The sequence below is a fragment of the Planococcus citri genome, chromosome 3, assembly GCF_950023065.1.
Source record: "Planococcus citri chromosome 3, ihPlaCitr1.1, whole genome shotgun sequence".
Lineage (NCBI taxonomy): Eukaryota > Metazoa > Arthropoda > Insecta > Hemiptera > Pseudococcidae > Planococcus > Planococcus citri.
Genome location: NC_088679.1, coordinates 12452917 through 12480529, shown reverse-complemented (window position 1 = coordinate 12480529; position 27613 = coordinate 12452917). Strand labels below are relative to the sequence as shown.

The 27613-nt window shown below is 34.1% G+C and overlaps 2 protein-coding genes across 5 annotated transcripts in view; both read right to left on the bottom strand.

Moving 5' to 3' along the window:
- The window catches only part of LOC135838371 (putative uncharacterized protein DDB_G0289263), a 360678-nt gene that overhangs the window by 181967 nt on the left and 151098 nt on the right, over positions 1-27613 (bottom strand). The gene's annotated exons all lie outside the window — the stretch shown is intronic.
- LOC135839116 (uncharacterized) lies at positions 15384-16006 on the bottom strand. The gene is made up of 2 exons (XM_065354994.1): positions 15726-16006; positions 15384-15663 (listed from the first exon to the last, which is right to left on the bottom strand). Exons 1-2 carry the CDS (start codon positions 16004-16006, stop codon positions 15384-15386), a joined length of 561 nt encoding a protein of 186 aa, XP_065211066.1.

Sequence of the window (27613 nt, the reverse complement as noted above, 5' to 3'; positions counted from 1 at the left end):
GTACTGATGCTGCAAAAACGAGCCGTCAGGATAGTGGCTGGAGACTGGAGAGTGCTGGGATACCCCATCCCTGCATGTGTTCCAGTCACTCCATTTGGTCAATATTCATCAGCTGTATATATGCACCATGTTAATTTTTTTCCATCGGTACAGAGATGCATTTGGTTTTATTGTGGGAGAGACCAGCACCAGAAGGGCAGCATCGGGGGTTGCCTTGTTGCCAAATTGGCGAAGGTCAACTTCCCAGTCTCAATTTTGTTTCTATTCTGCTTACATGTATACAAACCTGCCGTTGGAACTTAAGAACATGGGCTTGAGTGAATTTATACAAAAAATTGGTATGCATGTGACATCTAATATGAAGGAATGAGTGATTTAATGAATGAATGAGGAATGATTAACGGTCTGTCTCTGTTTTGACTGTATGTCTGTTTATCTGTCTGACTGTCTGACTGCCATGGTGTACCCCTCACATCAAAAGTTGAAAATTGGTAGTATCGTGATGCTTTTTCATTTTATTATTGTGGTTGGCCTCTTTTTATATTTTTATACTTTTGTATCTGAATTTTATTTTTGTTTTTGTGTTTTAAAATTTTTGTTTTTCTCTTTCTTTACTGGCATGCTCAACGGTTTTGTTTGTAATGTCTTCTCGCTCACCTTTTGGTACAGAGGTTGCCTTCTAATTATTTGTGAATGAAAAAAGATCGGAAATATATTCTATTCCATTCTATTCTATTCATTTCAAAAAATCAAAAAATTATAGGCAAAAACTCATAAAATCTTTTAAGGTTTTGCTGTTTGTGACGGAGACTAAAAAATTGGCTCCGCTGCATTTCAAAATTTTCCACAGCTTCAGAAATTAGATTTTTCAATGTTTTGACACAACACACAGATAATAGTACAGCAGGGCTATTTTTCCAAAATAGGTGTGGCGGTGGAAGGGGGGACTAGAGCGAAAAACCTAGCTACGATTTTTCAAAAACATCCCTTCTTTGAAAGCTCACATCCAGAACTAAACATTTTTCTTGGTGAGTTTTGTCACAAAATGAACGATTCCATTGAATCTGATAGAAATTCTCCAACATTTTTTTTTGTTTGCGATCCGCCCTAATCTAGCGTACCTAGGTACCTACCTACAAAAGTGGCCAGTACTCGAAAAATCTCAAAAAAATTATCGCAGTGGCAAAAAATACTTTAAGAAATGTAAAAAAGAAGTTTTTACCTATTCAAATTTAAAATAGGCTGCATAAGGTAAGATAAATCACTATTTTTCAATCACCTAACCCTTCCCATTTTTATAGCACCATCCATTCGACATTATTTTTCGACACAGGAGAACACACAGCAATCATATCACGTATAATCTAAAATAAATCAAAAAAACGTCTCTCTTTCGGTCATTAAGCGCAAAAAATATTTACCAAATTTCCGCAGCAGCTTCGGCGGCGACCGCCGCGAAACAGTTGGTCATTGCGGCAAAACGACGAATAATGGTCGTTTCATTTCCTCTATCGGCTGTCACCAGCACGGCTTTTTCATTTTCTATTTACTAGTCGTCGCCGTCAACACTGCCCCCTGTCCCTTGCTTCCCCCTCCCCCCTTACAGTCTACTTCGCGTACACATGCATGTATAGTATAATACGATAAAACATGGAAATAAAATGGTAAAAACGCGACACCGCGCCGCGCCTCCGACCCTAAAAATATTTTTCAATTACTAGATTCAGAATCGGGATTAACAATCCCCGGGTTAAAGGCGGATAATCCAAAACTTAGTAAATCAATTTTAATTGCTCCGCAGCGCCGCCACGTCTACACTGGCCGTCACACATTTTACCACTAAAAATAAAAATTACTCCGCGGCCAACTGTAATTACAAGCCATGCTCGACTATCAATTAATAAAAACGCCAGCCAACAAATCAAACGCGAAAAAAAAACCTATACGAATACCGAGCCTCGATATATAGGATGGCGATGCTAGTATATGCGAGAGAGGTGATGCAAAAAGCGTCCAACTTAATTGATTCGGGGTTTGATAAAAATTCTCGTCGGTGGTTTTTGCGAAAAATACGCGATTTCGGAGAGAAAAAGTGTACTTGGTGAGGCTCACTATGAGTTTTAGGTAGAAAAATGCGAAAATATGACCCCCTATTTGTAATTGGGAAATAGTTAGTAAGGTAATAGATTCTTCAGAATTTTCCACGATTCCAAATTTTCATTTTCCTTTTGATTCTCTAATGTCCCAAAATAATTACCTATATGAGAATAGACTTCAAAAATTTTCATGTGAGAAGATGGGTTGAAAAAATTGAGTTGTAATATTTGAAAAAAGAAATTAATCATCACTCAATTTGGAAATTAAGGATTCCAATGTCCTCAAAAACGATTTTGTTGATTCCAAAAGGCCAATTTTATATATGCAGACAGAAACGAAAGTCCATAAGCAGATGGAAATTTTTGTATAAAATTTCATTACCTGTTTGTCCAATTCTCTCCCCCTCTTTTAAGGAATTGTAAAGGAAAAATTTTAATACAGAATTTCATTCCATTTTTTAACAATATTTGACAGCTCTGGAGAAAACATGTTTACATCATGACAAAATTGGAATGAAACTGTGTGGGCCAAGTGGTAGATAATATCGAGGTTCAATTTCAAAAAAATTCCACTTTAGAATTTTGAGATTTAGGAAAGATCTGGTAAATTTACATAGAAAACTAAAATTTTTGAAAATTCTTGGCAATTGTATGAATTTGAAAAAATTTCATTAAGAGTAAAATTAAAATTATCTAGTGTAGAGACTAGAGAGAAAAAAATGTGAAAATTCTGAACATTATTGAAATTTCATTTTGGAATTTGAAGGGGATAATGGAATGTAGCCATAAAAGCATCTCATTTCAATGTCAAAATAAGGCAATTAAAAAACTTTTAAATCAAATTCCAAAAATTAATCACAAAAATGATCAAAAATTTAAATTTATAGATTGTCAGCATAAAAATATACTTTAATCAAAATTCCAAAATTAATTACATTATTTTTTCAATTTGAAAAACCCGACAATATTTTACCTGAATTTATTCTAATTTTGTCATGCTGTGGTAATTTTTTCTTGGGAGCTTTTGGTGTTGTCAGAAAAAACGAATGAAATGCTGTATCTATTAAAGCCCGGAACGATGTCGTTAGTGATGTAGTTATAACAGCTATCGCATCGCTTAAAAGCGATATCCGTTAGTAATCGGTATCGCCAAATAAAACCCGAACCTGTTAGTTGGTACAATCACTTTTCATAAAACGATTATTTCAGTATCGTTTATGCATGGGCACAGAAATCCTTATCTGTTGCATGAATACATGAATGGTTGCGCACGCTTATATGAGCGCGGGGGTGTGTGAGTGTGTGAGTCAGTATTCAAAAGCGTTTGCGATAGCGATACCAAAAGCGATACTAACGACATCGCTTCAAATAAACCTGTTACTAACAGTATCGTTAACAGTTTTGAAGCGATGTGTTTGTAACGACTAACGACATCGTTCCGGGCTTTAGTATCTATCTTCTGCCACTGAACACAATTGGTTTCTTTTTTATAGACCACAAAGCATACTACATCTGCAGAAACATTGCATACTTCAGCTTTCTCAATGAGCATTTTGAGGTTGAGGATTTATTCTTTTGTGCCCCTTCCTTTGGTAAATTCTACCTGTTCTTGAGAGATTTGAGACTGCATGAGTGGATACAAACTAGAGCTGAAAACGGTTACGCTACCCGCTAACTGGTATCTGGTTAAAATACCGGCTAAACCCGCTAGTGGTTGTATTGGGTTGATTTGGGTATAGATAGTAGCGTATAGCGTGCACAACCCAAATGTTTTCGCACTTGGTCTGCGCATGCACCCCAAAATTTGATAATGCGTAAGTGGGAGGAGTTACGCTTCGACACCTGTCATTCGTATGTGTGATTGATGTTTGACATGATTGATGACAATGATGATGTCATGCCGGTACACCCACTACGCATTCAATGCGCTACTAGTTATAAAGTGAACCGGTGCGACATTTTTTCAACTTGCTACCTGCTACTAGCTAGAAGCAAGAATATACGATACGGGTACAGTAGTTACCCACTGTCAGCGAGTACCGTTTTCAGCTCTAATACAAACCATCATAGATGATCTGCAGAAGCACCTTGCTTGTGTGTGAGATCAGTGATATGGTGCAATAATTCTCATAGTTCTCTGACAAGCTTTGACTGGGTTTTTAATCATCTGACCACTCTTCAGTTTACCTCACATGATTAAAAATACTAATAAGATGAATTCTTTTGGTGACTTTGATATTTCTAGTTCCAGTTTTGAAGACTTTGGTAGTATGCTGTCAGGTCCAGGAGCTTTATTGTTCTCTAGATAATTCATAGCTTTCACAACCTCGTCACATAGGATTGAAAGTTTCCTTTCTTCAATGTTGTTGCCTAGTGGATCACTGCCCTAAGCACTATCCTTACTGTATAATTCTTGGCAGTATTTCTGTTACACTTTGGCAATTTTCTCTGCATCAGTTTCGCATCTCCAAGTCGCCATTTTCATCTTAAATCATTTGTCTCTTCTACTGTTAATTTAAGTATCTGGTTATAGAGTGAATCTTCTGGAATAGGAAGCAAGTTTTTTTTTTTAGCATAGCTTAATGAGACTCAATTTCATCACATATGTGACTCGCTCTGACAAAAACAACCCTTTCGACGAAAAAAAGTTTCCAAAATAATGATGTTTTAAATGAATTTTAAGGGTTCAAAGATCAGATTTTTGAGAAAAAAAACATTTTTTGAAATTACGTCGAATTCTTATCAGAACACGTGAGCTAGATTATCTGCCGAGTCAGATGTTTCTTCTTTTGCTGCTACTTAGCATTGTGTGGAATGTTCTTGTGCTCTTCAATCACTTCAATAGTTTCATCAAAGAACTAACGCTTTCATTCTTTTGAGGCGTTTTGTGAATGGGTGCTGGAATATATGTACCTCTTAAATGTGCTTCTACAGATCTTTCCATTGTGGCTTGGCTGTTGCACTGGGTTCAATATCTGTGCTGGATTCTGCACTTCCCAATGATTGATTAAGTGCATTGCAGAAAGCAGCTGGCTTTATGATTCTCATCACTGGCAACACTAGTTTTTTTCAAGGTATTTGTAGCTTCAACTTCAACCAAAGTTCACCATGAGCATTTGATGATCTGGTCCATACTCTGCCCCAGGAACAGTTTTTGCGTTTTTACACAACCTGATCACCACTGTTTGTTGAATTAGTATGTACATTTATGTTGATTTGATTCTTAAAGTGGTCTTTTGGAGCAACCCATGCCTGTCACGAATATTCATTGACGCTGTTATTAATACATTGAATTGACTATTGACATGTAAGCAAGTAAAGACATTTATTTCCGATTAGTGGGTATGGCTCACTCAATGAAAATGATGATAGGTACTTCGATACATGAAAGTAACAGCAATGTAAATATATATATGTAATCAAGTAAAATGTAAAAAAAATTTTGTTGAAGAGCTCAAGATTGTACTTTTTCATCCTCCCTTTTTCAAAATGTTATTCTTCTTTGATTCAATTCCAATACAATTTCAAAATGCAACAATGGAATTTTTCAAACCTAGGAAATTAGTAAAAAAAAAGAGCTGTTTTCATTTCCAAAAAAAAAGCAGGTAATAAGTAATCAAAAATTGTGAATCACTTTGACATGGGGTAAGTGACGTACTACACTTGTTCTTTCAAAATTCAAGTTTCACTGTAAGTCTTTAGTAGGTGATTTTTTTTTTTTGGTTAGTGTCTGTCTAGTGTCTATGTACATACAAAATACACAACATTTATTTCGACTTTTTCCCCAAACAACCTTGTGTATTTTTGAAAAGGAATTCTGGAAAAAAAAAACATTTTCTAATTCAGTGGAGAGAAATTAAAAGCTCTATACCTATGAGATTATTTCAAAAACTTTCTTGTTGAGTAAAAATGGAATTTACATATCGAATAAAAGCTCAAAATTGTTTGGAATTTTTCTTCTAGAATTTTACTGTACATAGGTACCTATTTCCCTGGCAGAAACGATTTTCATTTTAGAATATTTTCTCAACTGATCATAATAAATGCAAACATAAGTCAGTAGTGAGCCAAAACAAGTTTGGAATAAATGCAATTTTGGCTGGTTTAGTGAGGAATTAATGTGTGGAAAAAATTATCAACTTTGATCAACTGCTTTGCTAAAAATTAAGATATCTCAGATAACATTTGATTTTATTTTCAATCCTCACAAATTTTTGCTAATTCCAGAAATGTCCATTTTATTGAAGATTGAAATTTCTTTCCATTCAAAAGCTGATGAAAAGCAGGAAGAACCCGCAAGTATGTACATATCAAAAATATGATAATAGTAAGTATTTTTTTCTTTTTTTTTCTAACTGAAAAAATAAAAATGAATGCGCATTTTCAAGTAGGAGAATATGTGTTTTGAAAATTGCATTAAAATTTATGAATTAATTTTTTCATTTCATAAACATTATAGGTAGGTACCTACTGCAGTTGGAAAGGCTAATAATAATAACTGTTTTTTATGCATCGATTGTCCTTTTAGAAAGCAGGGGTTCCCAAACTTGTTAGTAGATAATATGTACGGTACTCAAACAAATACCTACCATACAATACATACTGATTTCTCTACTTACCTACAACAGCATCTCGTAGATATGTATATTTAGGTCCCAACATCAGGTTGGATCACCCAAAAAAAAGTCAGCAGATTTTGACAAAATTCTGCAGAGACCTTCATTTTGAATTTAAAGTTACTTAAAACCATTTCAGCTTCGGAGGTGCTCCCAAAGCAGAGAAATAGGCCCTCGAAGAGAAGGAATTTTCGAAAAAATTGTGGTTTTTTTCACTTTCTGTCACTACCCAACCTGTTTTGGGACTTTCAGGGTTCAACTGAGCAGTTGAAAATTGAAAATATCATTCCTGAAACATAAAAAACATTTTGAAACGCAATGGTGCCAACTTTTCAGTCATTATTGAAAATTTCAAGAAATCGAAAAAATGTCATAAGTTTTTTGCTATTATTCTCAAATTTTTAAAACTGCCAATAATGGTCCATAAAATTGGCACCCCTCTGTTCCAAGATATTTCTTCTGTTTCAGAAAGTTATACATACCTACCTTAAGATGTTTTAGCATGAATAATGCGAAAGATTTTAGAACAAACATTTTCAAAATACGAATTAACAGGTTGAGTACAGCAACAAGAGTGAAAAAACACAATTTTTTTCTCGAAAATTCCTCATCTTTGAGAGCTTGTTTCTCCTGTCCTTGGGCACTTCCAGAGCTAAAATGTTTTCTGAGTGACTTTCAACTCAAAGTGAAGGTTTTTGCTGAATTTGGTCAAAATCTGCTGCCTTTTTCTGTTGGGTAGGGGGGGGGGAATTCTCGATAACCAAAACTGCTCTTAAATGGGGTGGTCATCTCAACATAACTATTAAAATACCAATGAAATTTTGTTAGTTACCCATTTCAATTTTAATCGTATTTAGATTCTTTCTTTTTTACTTTCTCATGTTTGTTAAAGCTCTAAAGAAATAGGTATAGGTACAGATTGTGCAAAAAATGAAAAAAGGCAATTTTCCAAAAAAGTGACCTTAAATTTTGCAATTACCTCAAGCACGAGTAAATAAAAATTGAAAAATTTGAGTTGATTCGTATTCCAATTTGAAAAATTGTAGAGTAGCCTCATTTCTTTATGTTGTACAAAATACTCAAAAATAAAATATAGCCCTACCATGAAAATGTCATAAAGGTTGGTTGGTTATACCTACTTTTTGAATGATACACGTGTCAAAGTGGGCTTAAAATGAATAATACAATCAGGTGCTTGACATTTTAATGCTATTTTGGTGTTTAGGAACCCCTGGCTATGCTCACAAAATTTTAGGGAAAAGCGCAAATAATGTATTCTTTCAATAGTTTGCGCTTTCAAGTTTTACTAATAACAATCAGAACTGCAAACGATTATTTGCCGTTGAAAACGCCAACGAGAATTGTTACTCACAGTAATAAAATGATGTACTGAGAGTAAGTAATTTTTTCAACATTTTTGATCTTGGACGCCAATTTTTGTTCCTTGAAAAGATGGGAACACTGAATTTCACCTCATATCTACAAAAAAAGGTTTCTATCGACCCATAAATTGGCAACATTTTTAAATTTCTATAATTTTTATCGTTTTCAAGTTATCCTCGCTTGAACTTTACAATATCCCTGTTTTTCTCAAAATTTTGAGCACCTCCATATTTTGTCTTGCAAATGCATTGCAGTTCGCTCCATTATTCACTTATTCTCATCTAGATCTACCCACATAAGAAATATTGAAAAAAAAACTGTCGACACCAAAATGCAAAAAGCTTGATGATATAGCATGAAATGACCCCACCTCCTCCCCCAATTCTTCACACTTTTTTTGCATCATCTCAAAAATTTTTGAATTTTTCATAAGAAATCGAAGATAACTCCATCTAAGTATTAAATCAATCTGAGTTTGAAAATTTTTAAATTTTGAAAATTATTGGTACCTAGCTAATCAATTTAAAATTGAAAAGATGCCAAAGAACATGCCTATTTACCTAATCATACTAATTTTCAGTTTCACTTTATGGAAATTACATTAAATAAGCATACACCAATACCTGTACGATACATACATGAGGCGAAACATCAACATGAAGCGTCCTTAGATATAAGTTAACAGTAAGTAATTTTCATTTTTCCATTTCTCTGATGGTTTTTCATGTGTTGACTGCAGTCAGTCATCTCAAAATTTAGATGTGAATTTTGGTAAGACTATTTAAATAAGAGGGCAATTTTTAATGATCGGTTTATACAGAACAAATCCACTTTTTGGTTCGAATTCTATCAACTACCTATACCATATTGGGTAGTTGAAAAAAAATTATTTTAGTTACCTAAGTAGGTGCATGGTTTTTTTTTGACGTGATCTCACAATTTTTTTGATAGTCCTCTCGAGTAGATAAGACTGAAGCTTTCCAAAAAAAAAAAACACCTACACTTATAAATCGACGACGTAACTTTTGTAAATTGTCAAATCCAAAGTAAGTAAATTTATATTCAACATTCATCCAACCTCAACACATACGTACTTAGTACCCTGTCTTCCGAAGTTCTAAACCATCATGCAAAAATATACGTACTCATGCGAAACCTATACGACCAGATCAAGGTACACAAAGCCATCGGCCAATCACCATTCGCCATTTTATCACGCACGTCCGCCAAGTCTACTCTGTAATAAATTCATAAAGAGCACGAGAGTCTCGGACAAGACAAGACAGCCGGCATCGGCCACATCGTGTGGTGTAATTGGACGAGCACATAGACTATTAGGTTTATTAATATAATTGCTATTAATTTTCGTACTCATATCAACTCCTCCTCTTGCAACAAAAAAAGGTGTGTCCAAACCGAGAAACAGCCGACACACAACAATACCTCTCTTTCGCCCAAGCCCAAGAACACGAAATACTTTATAACTGGGCAAAGGTAAACCAAGGTACCGTACACCGTACGGTGTACTACCTTCGAATTACAGTACTATACGGAGCAGAATCGAGGCTATAAAGGGTTCGTTTCCTTCGATCTGGCCGCAATATAATACACCTTGAGGAAGTACCAGACCCGACGGCCGTCTCACGTACGCGTACGAGTACTAGTATTTTGTACTTTGTACCGTACATACATATAATTCACGTGTGATTTGTAATCGCGCCCAGAAGAACGTACACGTAGGTATACTTTACAACAATCGTGATTCGAATCATAGTATGGGTACCTTTATGGGAAAAAAATATCCATTTTTTTACGCGTAAATTACTTGCACACCTAGCGAACGTACAAGTGAAGAAAAAAAAACACGTCGCCGAGTCTCTGATTTCTATTTTTTTTTCACTTTTAGAGAAGAAAAAAATATATATTAAAGTGATTTACACCCAGGTATTTTTTCCCCCTTCACTTTTTTTTTACATACTCCTTGAGTATTTGTGGTTTGTGTTCGACGCTGAGCTGCACTTTTTTTTCCTCTTATTTCTATTCTTCATTCCGAATGCAAATATATAAATAAACGACTTCATTTACATTTTAATCATGAATTATGTTGTCGTTGGGAAATTTATTTACTCTATGGAGTTATATCTGATATCAGCATACGTGAACTTTTCTCAATCATAGATTCAGAAAGGAGGGGAGAGGTGAAAAAAAAACTCACTCGTTTCGTATACTTATACTCACCTATAGGTATAGAACATAATCTATAAACCTATATGGTAATTCGTTAGGTATATTATGTATGTGTATCCATCTGTATGTTTATTTATTAGTTTATAGTGCTTATTGATCTGGCGAACTGTACCTATTAATAGCTATATAGGAAAATGTATTCGTTCTTTGGCTTTCAATTTTGCTGCAAAATTTTTACAAAATGTTTGAATTATGAGATGTGCATTTTGCAAAAAAAATACACAAAATTGAGCTTACGAGGAAAATTTCCCCCCGAAATTTTTCCAACTTGGATGAAATTTGCCAAAAGTTCCAATTGAACAACGATCAGGAAGATGAAGTTGGTAAATAGAAACGTATCCCCCCGCTTGACTTTGTCCGGACTTCAATCATTCATTCTGATTCTTCTACACAAAGAAATTTTTTTTTTTTGGGGTGTTTGTAATAATATTAGATAGGTAACTCGGATATTATGCGCTGTCTAGTAGGTATAATGAGAAAAAATAAGCATTAACATAACAACGCCAGCCATATGATGAGATGCAAAAGGTACCCAAGTATTTAGTTAACAGCTGATTGAAAGAATGTTTCTGATTTTTTTGTTTGTTACCTATGTAGTTCTTGGTGGTGGTTCAATTAGGGTGATATTCTTACTTTGAAAAATTGAATTTCACTATCTTCAATAACTAAGTAAATTATCTTAATTCAATCTTTTTTACAATCTATAAAAAATCGAAACGAGCTGTCCAATCAGACATATAAACAGCGCATATGAAGCTTGAATTTTTAAAGCACGCTACAATTCTACAATCAGGGTTTCTATTAAATTCACAACATTTTCTTAATTGTTTTTCCGACATTTTCAGCAACTTTTTCAGCTTTGTGAACCTCCCCCCCCCCATTACAAATCACTTTTTTGAGTAAATAAAATGTAATTTTCCAATTACATAATTTAATTTAATTTTAGAGCAATTTCTCATCCATCGATGATTTTTGAACAGATTTTTCAAGTTTTCTTCAACTACGTGAAATATGATTTATCGTTTTTTTCCACATATATACTCAGTCATTAAACTTCCTACTTTCATTCAAAATTGAACCAGAAAATGTTCAAGAGGTTCTACCTCAAGTGAAAGTTTGAAGGAAAATTTTTCTAGCAGTCTCCGATTACCATGATTTCAAGAGTTGTTTGACTCTTCTGCATCTAAAAAAAACTCATCTTCAATTCTTTTTGCCAACTTTCAAATTCTTGGCAGGAATCTTCATTTTGAAAAATTTTTTCACAAAAAATTGACAAGAATTATGCCACTCCGAAATGTTGAACTTGCAGTTTTCTTCATGCCCTTGTCACACGATTCTATTTTCTGAGATTGTTTCAGCGTTCTTTGACAAATTCGAGGAGGGGGAGGGTTACATGACCTGAGAATTTTGAAAATTACGTAGTAAAATAGGAGAAATTTTTGCAGAATTGACATCGCACTAATTTCTTCGACCCCTCCGCCCCCCAAAAAAACTAGAAAATACTCAAAAAACGAACTTTTGAAAATAATTTTCACCTCTGGGGTCCTGCAGCGAAAATTCACCCGATTTGAAAATTATTTCAACTAAAAAATTGAAACATGCAAGGTAGAGAAAGTAGGGACATTTGAGACCACCAGTAACGTGTAAAGGAGGGGAGAGGGTTTGAAATATCTCAAAATTTGCACAATCAGTAAGTACTTACACATTCGTTTTCAACAAACATTCTTTCGATGTTCTGATTTTTTCAGGTTTAAATAATCTGCAGACGTGCAGAGTTCCTACGAGTAAAATTTTTAAAAAATCTGAGAGCATTTCCCAACTTTTGTCTGCCGTCTATTTCAAGTATTTCAAGCATCAGACCCCGAATTAAAGTATCTATACCTACGATATTTAAAAAATTCATAAATCAAAACTTATTTTATTTAGCCAAATTTTGGTATTTTTCAAACACTTTGAGACACGCAACAAAAAGTTAAATGCAGTAAAAAAAATGTTCAAAAATGACTGAAATACTGTACTGATATCTCAAAAACGTTGGGCGTTTACCAATCCCTCCCTTTCAAGACCGTTTCAGGATCCCGATATACCTTGAACACAATTGCGTATTTATTTCATTTTTTTGTTAAAAAAATTCTTCAATGAATGTTCGCAATTGTTACAAATTTTGGGGTGCATAACCTTATTCTACGATTTTTCAAGTTTTAGAGAGTAAAAAATCTCATTTTAGAATGAACCGAATTAGGTACCTATTAGCAATTAGGAGTGAAATTCATCACCGAATAATACAAAATGAGGGTCTTGCAGAGAAGGTGCAAACACGAACAATAACAATTGTGAAAACATGCTCATTGTTACATATTTATAATATCTACTTACAATTACATACTTACTTACTCTTATTTTTCAAGAGGGGTGAAATTCCTTGACTTTTCTAGGTTTTTCACAAAATAACTCCAAAGTGGGAAGTTTTTCTTTTTTTTTTTTTTTTGGAATTTTACGAAGTCTAGCAAAAAATTATAGCCTAATGAATGACCTCAACAAAATGTGGGAACAATTTCAAATTTTTAGGTGAATATTCAACCTTTTCCTCTCGTTAAAACTCAAAGTTTGAAAAATTTGAAAGTTCATGTGTCGAATTTTTTTTCCTATGTTCAAGACATCTCTTAATGTCTATTATCACGTGTAAATGTAAATCAGTCCTTCATTTTCAATTTTAACATTTCAAGGAGATAATTGACTTACTTACCAAATTTCTACATAGTAATATTTTTAAGGAAAAAACTATCATTTATTCTGAGAACTTCCGAAGTTGGAAAAAAATAATTTTTAAACCTTTTTAATAACAATAAAAGCGACAATAGGCATGCAAATATTATAGACAACAAGAGACCCCCTAAACTACCCTATAGGAAAAAAATCATAAAAAAAATCAAACTTGTGAAAAATTTCAAAATTTTTCAAACTCAGAGCTTTTGCCAAGGAGGCCACGGTGAAGGGAGAGGAAAGGAAAGGAAAGGAAAGGAAGGGAAGGGAAGGAAAGGGAAAGCTAAACATGGACCTGAAAATTATAAATGTTTCTTACGTCTTGCTAAGATTAAGTATTAGCCAACCTATCTTCAAAAATCTCAGCATATTATGGTAGCAGAAATAAACTTACCCCACCTTCTCAAACTTGAGACCCCATAAAAACGATGATTTAGCCATGACTTTTTGACAGACTTCATTAAATTTTGATAAAATTGAAAAACGACCCACCTTAAATCGGACACCCCTTTTTGAAACCGAAATATTCACCTTCGAGGAATGGCTGGGTCAAGCGGAAAGTGGTCGATACCTATCTTTTAACATCATCAATAAGATTACTGAACTGAACTAAAATCAAAGAAAATACTAGATAAAAAAATGACAGAATGCAGAAACTAAATTTTCTAATTAGTTATTCGCCGATTGCAAGAGAGTTTTTGCTGAAATTTGCATCAGCAAATATATCAATATGAAAATTAATGATGAGTAAGTAATATGTACATAAGGCCACAAATTACAATCCATTTCAAAAATGACGTGTCTTGAGAATGGAATGAACAACGTCGTGGAGAAATTTCCAAAAAAATTACTCAAACAACCAAAAATATGAATCTTCAGCACTGCCCCTCCACTTTCAAGTTGAAAAATTAATCACACAACTCGAAAGTCAGGGGGAGGAGAACAAGTAGGTACATTCAGCTCATCACATCACATCACAGTGAAGCTTTCATTTCATTTACCTTTTACACCGACTGCAGAATATATGCAACTACCTATATGCAAAAATATATCGATTCTTGTCCCATCACATCCTCATCCCTCCTTCACCCCATCTTCATTTAAATATCGCATGACTGGTGCAAAAAAACCAACCATACACGATGCACACCGTTTTTATAAATAAATGCAACTCCTACACCACCCTCCCCCCTTCCTGACACATATTCGAATCGTTGCCACCCCTATACCTACACTCTGACTGCTCCATCTACGGGTACAGTATAACTATTGGAATTGGGGTAAAAAATACCGGACTATTTTGAATTAGCAATTTAACGAAATTACCGTAGCGTATTGAAATGTTTTTTTATTTCGCATTCTGTGACGTGGCGCGTTATCCTTTATCAGAAAAATCGAACGAGGGACAACATTAATGGTGGAAAAAAAACTAGAGCTGCTAAATCAAAAATGGTAAAAAGAATGCAACAATGGGGGATGTGTACATGGTTAAGTACTAGTTGGGCAAATATTTTATTGCCTATCTCATCCGATTGTGAATGTTCGTATACGCGTAAGTGGATGTACGAGTAGAGAGGAGACTACGTGTGGTTTGAAGTTTTTCATTTACGAGTGAAAAAAAAATAGAATTTTGTAGCAGAGGGATCGAGTTGAACGGGATAAAACAAATGAATATTTTTATCTCGGTAGGAGGGAAATGAAGAGAATATATTATTTAAAAAATAATAATAAACGTGGAGCGATTTGATGTAAAATAGATGTGTGAGTAGGAGGTACATATAAAAAAGTAAATTACATGCATCAAAATTTTGCACCCAGAGTTTTTCAATTTTTACAGAATCAATGAATGGAACATTCTTTGTCAGAAACATCATTGACAATACATTCTTGCTTAAATTTCAAAATAAACAACCAATCAGATATTCGCTGATTGCAAGATAGTTTTTGCATTTGCTTCCACATTATTGGTTGATAGTTGCATTGATTGCTAAGTTTGCTATACCTACATAGGAATCAACTTGAAGCTGATTTTTCGTTTCTTAATCATCATCATCATCATCATCATCATCATCATCATCATCATCATCATCATCATCATTGAATTTTGACCCGATGAGCTGTTAGCTGTTCAGCCCACTTGGGAAACTGTAGAAGAATTCCTCGCTGATGTGTCATCAAGTTTTTTCTTCGGTCTTCCTCTGGTCCTCCTGCCAGTTTGAGTGTACTCGTTGACTTTTCGAGGGAACCATTCGTCAGGCATTCTATCAACGTGTCTTCGTCATTTCTTTCTGTAATCTTTCACCCATCTGAGGATTGGTTCTGCTCCTAATTCGTTCAGGATGTCTTCATTCCTTTTCCTATCGCGTCTCATACATCCTGTTGTAGCTCGCATGAATCTCATTTCCACTGCAGTTACTCTACTTTTTATATCCTTTCTCGTTGTCCATGTTTTGCTTCCATACAGCAGCATTTGTCTTGCCAGCATATTGTAGGTTCTTATTTGAGTTTCGGCTCTGACTTTTCTTGGAGGGATGGCTCGGTTTATTGCCCCGCTTACTCTTGGGAATTTGATGATCTTAAGTTGTGCGTCGACCTCTTCTTCATATAAGATAGCTCTCACCCGAGATATTTCAAGCTTCTGACTTGTTCCACTGGCAATCCATTTACAACAATTTTACTGCGTATTGGCTCTTTCCCCTCAACGTCCATCACCTTTGTTTTTGACGACGAGATTCTCATTCCGTATTTATCTGCTACTTTCTGAAGATTGTACAACTCTCTCTGCAAGTCACCTTCATTGTCAGCAAAGACCACCTGATCATCAGCAAACAGCAGGGTATTGACATGGGTGTCATCGATGTCTAGCCCTTTTGGCTTGGTTTTCAGCCATTCTTTAATCATGTTGTCAGAGTAAGTAGATGTTGAACAGGCTACACGACATTGGGTATCCCTGTCTTACTCCTCTTCCTATCTTCCTTGCTTCCGACATGTTTCCGGATCTCACTCTTATTAAGTTACCTATTACATTATCTGTGTAGGTATATTTCTTCAAATTAAATGTACCATTTGTTCATTCACTTCGGTTTTCCTCAGGATTTTGAACAACTTCTTCCTTTGTACTCGACCATACGCCTTCTCCAGATCAACAGGAAAAATACATCATCAGGCAAAATTTCAGGCATCAATAAAGAGCAATATCTGATTTATGAAGAATTTTGAAAAATCAAATATGGGCAAAAAATGAAAAAAATCAAAATTTCACCAAACATGTGTGTAATAACCTAGAAAGCTGAAATTGAGTATTTTCAATATTTTTGACCCACTGAATTGATCAGTAACAGTTTCAAATGACTTTGAGCAGTTCTGGAGCCTCCAGCAGATTTCTGAATAAAATTCCATTAAATGATGTAGTAGGGCTAAAATTCACTTTACACACTAATTTCAACATACTGAGTCATTTGAAGGTGGCTTCAAGCAATACTGGAGCCTCCAGTCGTATTTTGGAAATTCCATAATTTTCAAAAAAGAGCCTCAATGAGAAAAAAATTGTGACAACGATAGTGATACAAGTCATTTGGCAGTTCCCAAGTTGAGCAAAAATATAAAACTTGGTAAAAGTAATGCATTTGACCAAAAAATGAAAAAAAAATCTAGGCTGCAAAAAGAGGATTTTTTAAAAGTCACAAAAAACTTGCCGGAAATTGGGCCGAAATATGGCACAAAATTTGGCGAAATTGTGATCTTTGTAGTGATCCAACTAATGGTAAAACTACAAAGCTCCCAATTTCACCAAATTTTGTCTCATATCTCGATGCAATTTTCAACAAGATTTGATGACTTGATAAAAAATCCTCTCTTAGCTGCCCCTAGATTTTTTTTTTGATCAAATGCATTTCTTTTACCAAGTTTCTATTTTTGCTTAACTTGGGAACTGCCAAATGTTTTTTTTACTATCGTTATTACAATTTTTTTTCTTATTGGTTTCTTAAAAATACATACCTAATTTAAAAAGTGCATTGGATCAACGTTTTTTGCTCAGTTTGTTGAATTATTTTTGAAAAAAATTTCTAATTTTTATTCAGTTGTTTTGTTTGAAAATAAAGAACTGGAGCTTTTTCAAAACTTTCATTTTCCGAAATGAGGTTTCTTTGAAAGCTTGACTTTTTTGTTATTCGATCAATCATGTTTTCGAACAAGTTCATTTCTATACAGATTTTGTGAAACTGGAATATTCAAACATTTTCTGGAGGCTCCAGATGTGTTTAAAATCTCCTCCGATTGACATCGGCATGTTGAAATTATTACTCCTAGGACAAATGAACTAAAATTCAATTTTTTTCATCATTTTCAAACTTTAAATTTAAGAAATCGCTGAAGAAAATAAATAAGTATATTTTTCGGAAGTAGAAGAACACAAATTTAATAATCGACAAGCAGTAGATATCTATAATCACTCAATCAGCCAAGTAAGTAATTTTTTTATATTTTCTTATGCTGGGCGTGTGTAATTGTCAGAATTTTTACGCCCAGTTTCGAGGGGTTAGTCTGCATTTGATTTGACAGAGATTTATTTCTTTGATTGAACGGATTTTAGTTTTTTTTTTTCAAACTCTAGAACGTCCAAAAAGATTATACAGAGGGTACAGAACTGCTTAAAACCATCTCCAGTCAACTCAGCATGGTGAAATTAGGGTTCAAGGTACCTGAATTTCAACTTTTTGACTTCCTTGGGTGAAATTCTATGGAAATTACAACTCTCCTAAAATCTGCTGGAGGCTCCAGAATTGCTCAAACTGGCTCAGAACCATTTCCAATTATTGATTCAGGGGATCGAAAATATAGCGCAATATTAAATTTCAGCTTTTCAGATTCATTTTGTAAAATTCTGTTTCTCCATATCTATGGTCCCTTGATTTTCAAAAATTCTCCAAAAAACGAAAAATCCACTTTAGAATCTAAAATTTTGGCTGGTGATGTATTTTGGTATGTTCTTTCAATTTAGCTCAGTCCAATCTCCAGTCCAAAACACCTGCCAGTTGGAATAGATACCTCCGATTTTAGGCAACGTTTTTTTCTTCAATTTTTATATTCTATTTATTAGAAAGAAAGTCATATAAGAAATTTTTAAAGTACCTAACTAACATTTTCCAAAGTACTCGACCATGGAGAAGAAAGCTAATGTTAGAACTTGCATTCTTACGTATCTACAAGTAGATTTTTTTCACGTTTCTGGTTTTGATGATTCCAAATTCCCAAACGCAAAACTAGAAACGGCATTCACGCACTCGCTAAACCAAAAAACCACAAAAGTAAACGCACTCGCCATCTCAAGTAAGACGCATAAAATCCAAACTGAAAGTACAACTACAAATAAACAAATCTAAAAATCATTTCACACCTTCAAACCTAAATTACCCCTTTCTCCAGGGCAATTAATAAAACAAAACCTGCTTTAAAAAAAAATCACCTCTCGACAGTCGACGCAACTCGACAACCACAACTATCCACACTCTACAGGTGTGCTACAAAGGTACCTCTACCTACTTTACATTCACCTAAAACACACACACACACACGACGAAGAGAAAAAAAACCCTCGATGAAATTAAAAATGCACCGCTCAACAAAAAAAAAAGGTGAAAAAAATCATCAGGTTGCGAAACGAATCAAACTCGTATTTTTTTTGCATACGATCAAACCTCGGTCGTCGCGTTTAACCCTTTTTATTAAAAATAACGAGTAGGTGTATGACGACTAGTGTATGTATATGAATGTTAAAACAGTAATATTTTTTTTCTTCTCACCTTCCTTCTTCCTGTTGCTAATATGTATCAGTCAAACTTGTTTTTATTTTCATTTAGCTCGATAATTCATCCCACACCGAGGGGTAGGTTTTCTATTCTGGACCACTTTCGCCGTTTGAAAAAACTGTAAAAAGTCTACGGATAGGAATATTTTCCCATATATCGCGAATGAATGAGACAAGACCACGATGAACGGTCGCGGACGCGAGATTTCAATAAAAGTCGTCGCGTTCACACGTTCATGTACTGAATTTACTATCTTGCTAGTTGCTGGTACCTTCTAGTATGTATAATTAATGTCGTAGTACGAGTACGAGTATCTATAGCCGGATATTGTAGTTGACCGAGAGACATCGAAAAGTATAACCACGTGTTTGGAGTCTTGGATGAGTTTTGCAAACGGACAAACTCGATTTTTTAATCGGGTTCGAAGAATGCGTAAAAATATTAACGTTAAACCGCAAATTGGTACTTGGCACTTGGCATGTCTAAGTTTTATACTTATAGAATAGGAAAGTCAGCAAATAAACGTTGTATTGTGCAAATAATCCATTAAGAAAGAAATCATCATAGCTAGGCATATGGATGAAGGCATGAAACCGCAAAAAAATCTTATGCAGACCAAATGGACCGGAAACTTGCCATTTCTTATAGCTACAAAAATCAACAAAGACTCATAGTTTCGAGACATATGTCCAATAAGCAGCCAATAAATATACCTGCGAGGTAAAAAAAATCACAAGATGTACCCACAGAGGCACAGACACGAGCCACGAATTATTAAAACCCTGTTATTATTCGCGATGACCACCCATAAAATTGATGAAAAGTAGGTTTTGTATAAGATACAGGTCAATTTAATAATTTTCAATGTGGTAAGTAAATTCGGAAGCACTTTTGTCAGTTTACGAAAGTAGGTATTCAGACAATGAAGATACCTATACGAGTTTGTATTATTTTTGAGGTGGTCGAGATCGAGTATGCTCCTATAGGTTTATTTTTCCTAGAATCTTCGTACAATTTGTTACGGAAATAAATTTGCTTGTGGGTTTTCATGAAATATAGAATGGTACAGATAGGTAATTGCACCTATTATTCGCTGAAATTATACGTTAGGTAACTACCATAGGAAGAATTATCAACACTGTAAAATCCTGGAATATATTAAAAAAATATTTTTTTACGATCCCTAGTATCGAGTAAGGCTTCATTTCAATTTTCTTTTTATAAGTTTTCCCCGTTCAAAAAATTATCAGATACCGGAGGGGTATGAAGTACATAAAATAGAGACTCTACCAGAGTCCTCATTGGATATTAAATTCATTTTGTCAATCCCTTCAACACTTTACTGCTGTGAAATGGTCTTCAAATTGAAAAAAAGATGAAAATTATTTGAGGAGTAGGTACTCTAAAATACCTAAATTGACAAAAAAAAATTGTTTATGCAGTAAAAAGATTGCAATTAGTCCTGAATTATGACCATATCAACTCCATAGAACCAAATTTCACCATTTCCGGTCATTCAGGAGCCTCCAACGCGATTGTCGATTTTTCCAGGAGAAATAGCAAAAAAACGAGAATTTTTTGTTCGTAGGGAAATTTTTGAAATTTGCAGAAATAAGTGTATTTTGCCTAAAACCATTCCTACGAATCCGAATTTCACCATTTCGAGTCACTCTGGAGCCTCTAGCGCGGTTTTTAATGTTACCAGATTTTGAAATTTTCTCCAAGAGGTGTGGAAATTATTTAGGCAGCTAAAAATTAAGCTGTAGCTTATTCTCAATTTTTTTTGTGGTACCTACGAAATTTGTTGAAATTTGCACTAATAATTGTATCGTTTCTAAAACCAACCCCCCTCCACAACCCAAATTTCATCACTTCGAGTCATTCTGAAACCTCCATCGCCATTTTTCGATTTCTCAAGAATTTTCAAAATTTTCCAGAATGCGAGGAAATTAGTTTAGACAGCTAAAAATCGAGTTGAGGAGTATTCTCGACGTATTCAAAGACGATCATTTATCTACATCGAGAGCGTTTCTTTAGCCTGTGTATTTTTAATCGAAAAATACCTTCAAAGTGTTCACTTATGAGATGAGCTCAAATGTGTATAATTTCTTTAAACTGGTCCAGAATAAGCCAAAAGTCGATTTGTTAGCTGCCTGAATTGATTTTCACGCCTTCTGGAAAAATTTTAAAATTCTGGACAAATCAAAAATCACGCTGGAGGCTTAAGAATGACAGGAAATAGTGAAATTCGATGGAGGAGGGAGGGGGGGGGTTGATATTAGTTTTAGGATCAATTTCATCATTTTTACCAAACATTTATATGTATACATTTAGCAAATAAAAAGCGTTCATAGGTATCTAAATCACCGGAAAATTCAAAAATTCACCAAAAAACCAAAAATCAATTTGGTCTGCAGCAGAAATTTTGGTTATGGAGGTGTGAGACTATCAAATGGTTCACTAGTAAGAGAAATACATACCTATTAATGAGATAATGACAGTTTTAGCTAAATAAGGGAGGGAACATTTTACAGATCTACAATATGGTTTTCTCTCCGCGTTTTCGGACAATATCTGCGACTCTATTTTTCCAGAAAATCAATTTTTTGTGATTTTAAAATTTAGAAAACTCTTCGCAGCGTATAAAATTTCCTGTTTATGAAATGAAAAGTGAAATATGTCTAAATGTTTCCTATCAAGTTTTCCTTTTAAAATATTTCAATAGGTAACAAAAAATGAAAGATTTTCAATAAAAAGATGAAAGTCATTTTATAATAAGGTGAGTAGGTCTGCCTATAAGTGAATATTTTTGACTAGGTAGTTAAAACTATCTAGTGCAATTTCTCCATCTTCGCTGCCTGATTCAAGAATCCGGGAATGCTTAAAAAATGACGCGCGTCTTAAGCTAAATAAGGTAAGGTATAATTGTATGATTTTTTTTGGTTTGAGATTTGAGAATACTGCTGATAACAATTGACATGACATTAATCATTCTAACGTTTGCGCGGTAAAAACAGCCTAAAAAATGATCATAAGTTTTCCCTACAAAGGATCTAGGTACCTACCTAATTCATACTAAGTAAGTTTTTAGCTCCCTGTATTCAAATTTATGGGGAGAAAATACAAATATGTAAGTTGCATTATATTTTGTAATTTTCTGAGGAACTGTTGGTTTTTTTCTTTCAAAACCCAGGTTTTCTTGTAGATAATGATGAAATTTTTTTTAAATTCTAATTTTTTCATCCCAATACATGAAATAGAGGGAAAATCCCAATAGGAGTTCGATGAAAAAAAGTGAAGTGAGTAAAAGTAATGTACAACAAAACCACATAAAATGGAGCATGATACCTATTACTCATTTCATAGTTGGCGATTTATTTTATTCTCTAAGGTTCTGTTATTCCGACACCAAAAACTACAAAGCTCAGTCGGAATCTATCTCCTGAATTTATCGAATCATAAAAAAAATCAATCTTGGGATAAACCCAAGCAGCCTGCAAAAGAGAGGAAGAGAAATAAAATTGTAAGAGTATAAAGTTTTCATATTTGTTAAGAGAGAAAAATTTCCAATATGATGATATATGATATGAACTGAATATTGTTCATCTGTAGAAAGTAAGCCATTATTTTTTGTCCTTTTTTTGAAAGAAGGGAAAAAGAATTTGCTATATTTAAGGAAATTCATTTTCAACATTCAAGATTTAAATCGCTGTAGATATTTAAGTACATTTATAACACCTTCAATGGTGGAATTCTTCTTAGACACGAGTGAATTGTCCTAGCACAAATTACATACAACTAACAAGGGAGGTGCCCCAGGTGACATGCACCGATTTACATGATTCTTGCGCCATTGGATAGAGGACATCGAACATAGTCTACCACAGAATTTTCAGCTGCTGAAGTTGATATTTCGATTTTTCAGAGCAATTTTTCGATTTTCACATAGCAATATTGAAAATAGAAAAATCGTCGTGGAAGGGTCAAATATCAACTTCGGCAGCTGAAAATTTCACCGTGGGCTACTCTTATCATATGTATTGAAATGCTCAAATAATATGGAAGGTTTCGGTATGCGACCTCCGCCGACTGTTTTTGGCCAATTTTTCAAAATTGCAATGTGAAAATCAAAAAATTGCCCTGGAGGGCTCAAATACCAACTTCAGCAGCTAAAAATTTCTCCGTGGGCTAGTCTCATCATATGTATTGAAATGCCCAAATAATATGGAAGGTTTCGGTATGCGACCTCCGCCGACCATTTTTGGCCAATTTTTCAAAATCGCCCTGGAAGGGTCAAATATCAACTTCAGCAGCTGAAAATTTCACCGTGGGCTAGTCTTATCATAAGTATTGAAATGCCCAAATAATATTGGAGGTTTCGGCATGCGACCTCCGCCGACTATTTTTGGCCAATTCTTCCAAATTGCAATGTGAAAATCAAAAAATCGAGCTGGAGGGCTCAAATATTAACTTCAGCAGCTGAAAATTTCACCGTGGGCTAGTCTCATCATATGTATTGAAATGCCCAAATAATATGGAAGGTTTCGGTATGCGACCTCCGCCGACCATTTTTGGCCAATTTTTCAAAATTGCAATGTGAAAATCAAAAAATTGCTCTGGAGGGCTCAAATATCAACTTCAGCAGCTGAAAATTTCACCGTGGGCTAGTCTCACCATATGTATTGAAATGCCTAAATAATATTGAAGGTTTCGGTATGCGACCTCCGCCGACTATTCTTCGCCAATTTTTCAAAATTGCTATGTGAAAATCGAAAAATTGCTCTGAAAAATCGAAATATCTACTTCAGCAGCTGAAAATTTTGTGGTAGACTATGTTCGATGTCCTCTATCCAATGGCGCAAGAACCATTTAAATCGGTGCATGTCACCTGGGGCACCTCCCTTGTAAGTAGGCAGGGTAGGAGTAAAAGAAACTTTGTTCAGTTTGTTTCAAAACTAGTTGTGATTACCTATTACACTAATTGCCTAACATTCTAAGAATATTTTCACATTTTATGTTCATCTTTTTCGAAATTATTGATCTTCAACAGAATGCGTGAGCGATTCATACCTAAATGGTTATTCGTTGTTCGACGTAGGTAATTAATAAGCTGTACAATTTTATCTTTCAAAGTGGAAGATTTGAAGGAACTTTTCAACTTTACTTCCTTACCAGAAGCACAAAACTATGGAGATCACAAATGAGGATTTATAGGATTTGATACGTGTAAGTACATATTTCATAATCCCTCATGTAGATTACAATTATATTAATTTAGTTGTTTAGATGTGTAATTTTTGACTTATTTTTGTATTTTACCTACATCCTACTTGATTTCTTTAAACTGGTCTAGAATAAGCCAAACACCAATTGTTAACTTCCTGAATTGATTTTCACGCCTTCTGGAAAAATTTTAAAATTCTGAAGAAATCAAAAATCACGCTGGAGCCTTAAGAATTACCAGAAATAGTGAAATTTGGTGGGGGAGGATTGAGGAGGGTTGACATTAGTTTCAGGATCAATTTTCATATATCAAAAATTCGCAAAAAATCGAAAAAATCAATTTGGCCATTAGAAATTTGGGTGATGGAGGTGTGAGACTATGCTCTTTCTAAAAATCGAAACCCAGTTAAAATTGGAGACGAAAACTTCAAATGGGTCCCTCATAAGAGAAATAATGACAGTTTTAAAATATGGAACGTTTTACAGGTCTACAGTAATTGTTTTCAGACAATATCTACTCCTTTTTCCAGAAAATCAATTTTTTGTGATTATTATAAAATTAAGAAAACTCTTACCTCTTTCATCACAATTCAATCAATTTTAAAATAACCTGGGCCCTGGGGCTAGGGGGCGGGTCCTTCAAAAATGAACATGAAATAAAATTATAAAGAACATAATCCATATTATGATGATCAATTTTCAGTAACTACCTGTAAATATTTTTGACCAGTAAAACTACCTAGTACGATTCTTCATCTTCACTGCCTGGTTCAAGATCAAGACCCCAGTATGCGTAAAAAATTACAGGTCTTAAGCTAAAAAGTACCTAAGCTTGAATTCTCGATTGGCTCCCGATGGTATACTTATAATACGGTGGAAAAAGAAGATATATATTTGGAATGAACCCCACGTATATTTTTTCATCAAGTGGGTATAAGGTAAGGTATAATTAAATGTTTTTTTTTTTTGGTTTGAGAATACTGCTGACATTACTCATTCTACGCAATAAAAACAGGCTAAAAAGTGACCGTAAGTTTTCCCTACAAAGGATCTATCTAATTCAAAAATGTTAAGCTTCCTACATTCAAATTTACGGGGGAAAAATACAAATGTAAGCAAGTTGTCTGGAGAACTGTTGGTTTTTTTCTCCTTTCAGAAGCCAGTTTTTTTGTAATGATGAAATTTTAAAAAAATTCTAATTTTTTCATCACAATACATGGAATTGAGCAATGGCGTAGCCAGGATTTTCTCAAGGAGGGGGCAAAACCAGATTTTTAGGCATGAAAATTCGAAATGAGGGGTAATTTTCTGGAAATCTATCGTAATGTGTGGTAATTTCATGAAAGCGAAGGCAAAATTACTGCTCGAGCGAAGCGAGAGCGAAAATTCTTAGAAAAAATGGGTCTGAACAACAAAAAAACGTCCATTTTCGCTCGCAAGGGGGGGGGCATGGTCCCCTTCGCCCCCTTGGCTACGCCACTGGAATTGAGGGAGAATCCCAATAAGAGTTCGGCGAAAAAAAGTGAAGTGGGTAAAAGTAGAGTAAAACAAAACCACATAAAATAGAGCATGATATTACTAATGTAGGTAATTGTAGTTTGCGATTAATTTTTTTCTTTGGGGTTCTGTTTCCGACACAAATTGAGCAAAAATTGCACAGCTCAGCTGGAATCTATTTCTCGAATTCATCGAATCATAAGAAAATCAATCTTGGAGTAAAACCAAACAGCCTGCAAAAGAAAGGAAGAGAAATAGAATTGTAGAACATAAAATTTTCATATTTGTGAAGTGAGGAAAATTTCTAATAATATGATGCTAGCGCAAGCGAAAAAATATCAAAATCTATGATATGAACTGAGTATTGTTTAGGTAAGTAAGCCATTATTTTTTGTCCTTTTTTTGAAAGAAGGTAAGAGGAATTTTCAAAATTTATGGACACTTTTTTCAATACCTATTCAAGATTTAAATCGCTGTACCTAGATTTCAGATAAGTTATGAATTATGATTATGATTTCCCCTCATTTACATTTATAACACCTTTAATAGTGGAATTCTTCTTTTGACACGAGTGAATTGTTCTAGCACAAATTAAAACTACTTAGTAGGTAGGGTAGGAGTAAAAGAAACTTTGTTCAGTTTGTTTAAAACTTGTAGTGATTAACTACCTACACTGATTGCCTAAGATTCTAAGAATATTTTCACATTTTATGTTCATCTTTTTTGAAATTATTCATCTTTTAACAAAATGCGTGAGTAATTCATACCTAAATGGCCATTCGTTGTTCGACGTACTTAATTAATAAGGTGTAGGTACAATTTTATCTTTTAAGTGGAAGATTTGAAGGAACTTATCAACTTTACTTCCTTACCAGAAAAACTATAATCTGAGTGAGACAAGTATACCCAATTGAGAATTTAGGATTTGATACGTGTAAGTACATACTTCATAATCCCTCATGTAGATTGCAATATTATATCAATTTAGTTGGTTAGATGTGTAATTTTTGACTTTTTTGTATTACCAACAGCTACACTGTAATAGGCACACATTTTTCAAGTAAGCATTTTTATCTCTCTTTTACACGGTTTTTAAGCAGAGGCCGGAAGCTGAAAAATAAAGCTTACCTAGCTTTTCGCTTTCAACTTCTGATAAAAATTATAAAGCTTTTGGCTGGCTTTGACTTTCAAATTTATAAAGATTAGCTTTCTTTTAGCTTCCAAAAATGTAGAAAATATCGACTTTTTACGGCTTTTAGTTTTTCGCTTTCAGCTGCTTCCAGTCTCTGATTTTGAATTTTGAATTGTTAAGTAGATTTTTTTCAATTGATTTTTAACAATTTGATATAGGTACTTATTAAAAGTTGAATAATTTTTAATATTTTATAAATTACTTGTAAATACCTAATAGGTACTTGATACATATTGCAAAATATTGCGGCCAAATTCAAAATTTTAAACACCAAAACTGAAAACTGAACAAAATTCTATAAATACTACATTAAAATATAGTAAAAAGCCGCTAGGACTTCAAGAAAACTGAAAAAATAAAGCTTTCGACTGGCTTTGGCTTTCAAATTTGTTCTAAGGTTGGTTTTCTTTCTTTATTTTTAGCTTCCAAAAATCTTAAAAATATCAACTTTTTACGGCTTTTAGCTTGTTTGCTTTCAGCTGCTTCAGGTCTCTTTTTTATGGTTAATTGGGGAGGGGGAAGTTGAAACAATATTTTTATGTATGTTCAGCTTGTGGGAGGGGTTTCCATGTGTTAGCTTAAGGTTACTTAATGTTAAGTTAAGTGTTGGTTTAACTTTAAAGATGTCCTAATGTTTTGTTAGGTTTGGTAAATTGGTAATAGGTTTAGTAATGTAAGATCAGTAAGATGTTTATATTATATTAGATTTATAAACCTAAGTGTAAAAATGTAATACTTAATCTTATTAATACACTTGTCCCACCCACAAGATGTTGGGATTGGGGA

Coding starts and splice junctions, on each gene's coding strand:
- LOC135839116 (XM_065354994.1), bottom strand. CDS start 16,006: ATGATTAAAGAATGGCTGAAAACCAAGCCAAAAGGGCTAGACATCGAT. Junction 15,664..15,725: donor AGAAGCTTGAAATATCTCGG/GTGAGAGCTATC, acceptor CAAATTCCCAAG/AGTAAGCGGGGCAATAAACC.